Source organism: Mus pahari, chromosome 6 (assembly GCF_900095145.1).
Source record: "Mus pahari chromosome 6, PAHARI_EIJ_v1.1, whole genome shotgun sequence".
Classification (NCBI taxonomy): Eukaryota; Metazoa; Chordata; class Mammalia; order Rodentia; family Muridae; genus Mus; species Mus pahari.
In genome coordinates, this window is record NC_034595.1 from 2,685,793 (window position 1) to 2,690,660 (window position 4,868).

The 4,868-nt window shown below is 41.0% G+C and overlaps 1 protein-coding gene across 3 annotated transcripts in view; it reads left to right on the top strand.

Moving 5' to 3' along the window:
* Window positions 1–1,441, top strand: part of Nr4a3 (nuclear receptor subfamily 4 group A member 3) — a 42,925-nt gene extending 41,484 nt beyond the window's left edge. For all 3 annotated transcript variants that reach the window (XM_021200463.2, XM_029539931.1, XM_021200466.2), the window contains one exon: window positions 979–1,441. In XM_021200463.2, the coding sequence (XP_021056122.1) occupies window positions 979–1,226 (248 nt within the window). In that variant the 3' untranslated portion in view covers window positions 1,227–1,441. The remainder of the gene's footprint in view (window positions 1–978) is intronic.
* Window positions 1,442–4,868: the final 3,427 nt, after the last annotated feature.

Below are 4,868 nucleotides of genomic sequence, written 5' to 3' on the forward strand. Positions count from 1 at the left end.
CACACACACAGACACACACAGACACACACACACACACACAGACACACATACACACACAGACACACACACACAGAGACACACACACACACAGAGACACACACACACACACACACTCACACACACACACACACACACACACGAATAAACATGGTTTTTAGATATAAATACACCAATAGAAGAAGATTAGGAATAAAGGATGCCCCGCTCTTCCCTTAGGAAAGAGGTTCTACTTTACACCAGCTGTAAAAGTCGCTTGTATGGGATGTCAGGCTCCTGTGTCATAGCGAGACCCAACAGTGTTTTCTAGCCAGAGAACAGACTCTTCCGGGAAGATGGGCTTCAAATGCCAGTTTTCTGCAACTGTGTGACTGAAGATGTCATTAGCTTTATCAAAAAAAAAAAAAAAAAAAAAAAAAGACTGCCATGGGAAGCCTTAAGAGATACTCTCCATGTCTTGATAAATGCCTGCCCTGGGTCCTCCCAGGCCTCCCTCTCTCTGCTGTGACTTTTCCTTCTCTGCCTTAGAGGACCTGTGTGTTTTGTAGAGTTCAAGGCATTGGTCAAAATACAGGAAGGAGAGGTGGCTTTTCTTGGCACTGGCTAGCATGGAACACACTTAGGATCGGGGGCTAAGGGGTTAGAATGAGTGATTTCCTCCCCAGTTTGGGACAGAAACATTAATTCCCTTTCCTGTATCAAACCAAGTGGGCAAGGCTAGCTATCCAGCACTAGATCCTCCTGCTTCTGCCTCCCCAAGGCTAGAATTACAAGCATGTGCCACCATATCTGGTGGGCTCTGGAGAATTAAAAGCAGGACCCGACTAAGTTTCTAACTGAGCTATTGCTCCAGTCCACAAAGGACCAGCCAACTATAAAATGCCTAACTCGTCTGACAGAGAAGGAGAGAGACCTTAATGAGGACGTCTAGTGCCTTTGACTTGCCCCCAAACTTACCAACTTCTCTCTGTCCTTCTACAGAGCGACATGGGTTAAAAGAACCAAAGAGAGTGGAGGAGCTATGCAACAAGATCACAAGCAGCTTAAAGGACCACCAGAGGAAGGGACAGGCTCTGGAGCCCTCAGAGCCCAGGGTCCTGCGCGCACTGGCAGAACTGAGGAAGATCTGTACCCAGGGCCTCCAGCGCATCTTCTACCTGAAGCTAGAGGACTTGGTGCCTCCACCTTCTGTCATCGACAAGCTCTTCCTTGACACCCTGCCTTTCTGAGCAGGGGAAGCCTGAGCAGAGCGCTACTTGCTCTGCTGGTACCTGATCATTAAGTGAGCAGAAGAATGGGTTTGAACCCCTTCCACTCTGTCCTTCCTTCAGGGGAAAAGCAGCTCCCATAGAAAGCAAAGACTTTTTTTTCCTTTTCCTGGCACCTTTCCTTACAACCTAAAGCCAGAAACCTTGCAGAGTATTGTGTTGGGGTTGTGTTTTATATTTAGGCTTTGGTGGGTGGGTTGGGAGGGGGTAAATAGTTCATGAGGTTTTTCTAAGAAATTGCTGATAAAGCACTTTTGGATGACTATCCCAGCAGTGGGGTGGGGAGAAAGGATAATAGAACTGTTTTTTTTTTTAAAAAAAAAAAAAAAACAAAAACAAAAACAAAAAACAAAAAAAAAAACAAAACTCTTTCGGGGGAATATGATTATGGTTGCTTTGTATTTAAAAATAAGAACAGCCAAGGGCTTGTTCACCAGGGTAGGGCTGTGTCCTAAGACGGATCCCTTTAGGATACACTTCCTGTGTCAAGGGTAGGTATGTGGTGCAAACGAGGCAGAAAATTCCCTTTTCTTCATTTCTTTCTTCTTAAAAAAAAATGGCAAAAGATGGAAGATTATCTACAAATCAGACTTAGCAAAAATGATAATGGCTATTTGCTTCCATATACAAGTGCAATTTTTTAGAGTGCTGTCTTACTAAGTCTTGTTTGTGAACTCCCCCTTATTTTATATGAAAATAAGAAGGAGGCAGTCATGCTATCAAATGGCGTGCTCATTTTCCTAGCTAAGGCTTGATCCACCTGCCCTGTAGAACCCTTCGGAGGTGTGGCCCTTCTAAGACTTTCAGGCCATTCTCAATGGAATTCGACCCCTGATGACTATCCAGCCGTCCTGAAGGGGGATCAGGTTATAAAATGGATTGCATACAACTGTCTTCGCTGTGTTTTGTCGACCTGGACAGAGTTCTCTAAACCTACTTCAGTTGTAGCAAGTTCCTGATTCATCCATTCAGAAGCCCAAGGAACACTGGTTGACTCAATCAAGTGTTAACCCTAGGAGAACAAGCAAATGAGTAGGAACTGGGTCATACAGGGTAAACACCAGAGATGATAAGGATTTATATATATATATAAAATTTAATTTTTGTTATTGGTTAGAGACAATTTTGGAAAGCAAGAGAATCATCTTTTTAAAAAAAAGAAGTAAAGATAGTATTAATGTGAGCTCTAGAGAAGATTAGTGGGCTGCAGTTCCACATTCCGTGTTTGTGCCCCCTTTTATATGTTTCTACTGTTGATGCCATATTATTATGAAATGATTTGTTGCATAGTGTCCTTATTTGTATGAACATTTGTATGCACGTTATATTGTAATAGCTTTGCCTGTATTTATTGCAAGACCACCAGCTCCTGGAGGCTAAGGTACAGAGTAATCAAATGGGGTGTTCGTGGTGACTTGGATACACCAATTAGAAATTAAATAAGCATATATATATAAACATAGCAGGTTACATATATATTTATAATGTGTCTTTTTATTAATCATTTGTACAAGAAATGTCACTTCCCACGCAGTTATTTTACCCTTCATTTGCAGTGACCTTTAAGACAGCACTGTCTAGCACTTTGATATGAAATTTTTGCTTATGTTTTGCTAAATTCTAATAATGTTTGAAGATTTTAAGGTCTAAAAGTCTTTATATTATATACTCTGTATCAATTCAAGATACCTTTGGCCGTTTTGCTAAGACTCAAAAACTTTGAATGTCAAACTTATGTCACAGTAGCTTTTGTTAGCTTTTAATCATTTTTGCTTTAGTCTTTTTAAAAAAAACAAACAAACTATACTGTTTATATTGTCATTAAATTATACAAGCAAACAAATGCCAAATGAATTGCCTAATTGCTGCAAAGTATAACCCAGAAAACAAATCATATTCTCTCCTTTTTTTCGCAACTCATTCGGATGTTTGATCTTGTGTTTTGTTTGTATAAGATTTTATGAACTATATCACCTTCCTATCAAGATGACAAGGCTTGAGATGTTAAGATTTTTGAACCTCAGACTTGGAAGGGGCCTGGCTCATCATCTGATCATATCTACTAAAATTCACAAAGGAGAAAACTGGGGGCCCATTGGAGGGCAAAGAGCTTAGCAACAGGGGATAAAGACTCGGGCTTAATCCATCTTCCCTTAATCTCCCCCACATCTTACTGCACTCATAGGAAAATAGACTTTTAAACATAGTCACTCGTACTAACATTTTACCTGCAGACAGCCTTGAATAAAGTAGTACTTTGGCATTAATTTGTTGAGCTTATATGCAAACATAATAAACATTATTAAATATCAGGAAAGCTAACATTTCACATGAGATCGCTTCAGACCAAATTCAATTTGAATTTGAATAAATTAAAAGTACTGAGCGTACATAACCTTCTTGTGCACCTTGAGTATTGGAAAGTTACTCCTTGGGTTTTTTGTTTTTGTTTTTGTTTTCTTTGTTTATTTTTTTGTTTTTGTTTGTTTGTTTGTTTTTGTCCTGTCTGAAAGGCAAAGCAAAACAGCAGCACGGTGCTCTGGGAAATGCTGTTCCCCCTTCTGTCCTCAGACCCACAGATTAAAGGGAAAGGACTGTCTAAGCATCTACCTGCTGGTTTGAAGAATGATGAAGCTGTTTTAGTTAAGGGCCAGACACTAGTGCTGAAAGGAAAGACTATACAGCCAGTGTTCTTCTGTCTTCCATAGTTATCACAACTATGAGAGCCTCTTAGGTCATCATTTTTAAATGTTGACACCCAAGTGTACCCAGAGTGGAAGGCACACTAGCTCTGCAGAGGACAAGCATTAATGCAGGTGATTCCCACCCCACGCCCCTGACTGGAGCTGTCTCAGTGTGAACCCGCCCTCAGCGGGAAATGGGAATTCACTTGCTGTTCCTGGAGAGTGCCTTGCTTTTGTTTCCAGTGGCTGAGTCTCCAAGCCCTTCTCCTCTAACAGCATTGCTTTTTAGTAAGTGTGTGTTAACCTGTGGTTTGAAAGAAATGCTCTTGTACATTAACAATGTAAATTTAAATGATTAAATTAAATTACATTTTACCAATGGCTACTGGTGTGTTGAATGAGCATGCTTCCTTTCACAGCTTTCTCTTAATCGGTATAGCGAGATTTACTGTGAAGTCTTTAAACGCATCCACAAATGGATTTTTTTTTAAAGGCTTAGTGATGCTGCAAAGTTAATAGATATTCTGAATCGGGAATAGATTAAACCTCAGCGATTGGGAAGAAGGACGCTCTAAATTCAATAACCATTTATTGACTTTTTCCTGGGGGCAAGGCATGCTGGGTGGGCCTAGAAAACACACACACACACACACACACACACACACACACACACTGTGAAACTCCATTTCTTGTCCAACTGCAGATAACGTGGATAGAGCTAACCATTGACTGGCTAGTCTCAGAGGCAAGGAGGGAATGATGCTGCTTATGAACCCAAAATCATGAGCATTGAGGCTGTGGTTCTCCAAGACTGAGTAGTGGGCACCACACACACACACACACACACACACACACACACACACATACACACACACACACACACTCCTGGTCCTTCCCGTTCCTTCTGCCTGGATAGGAA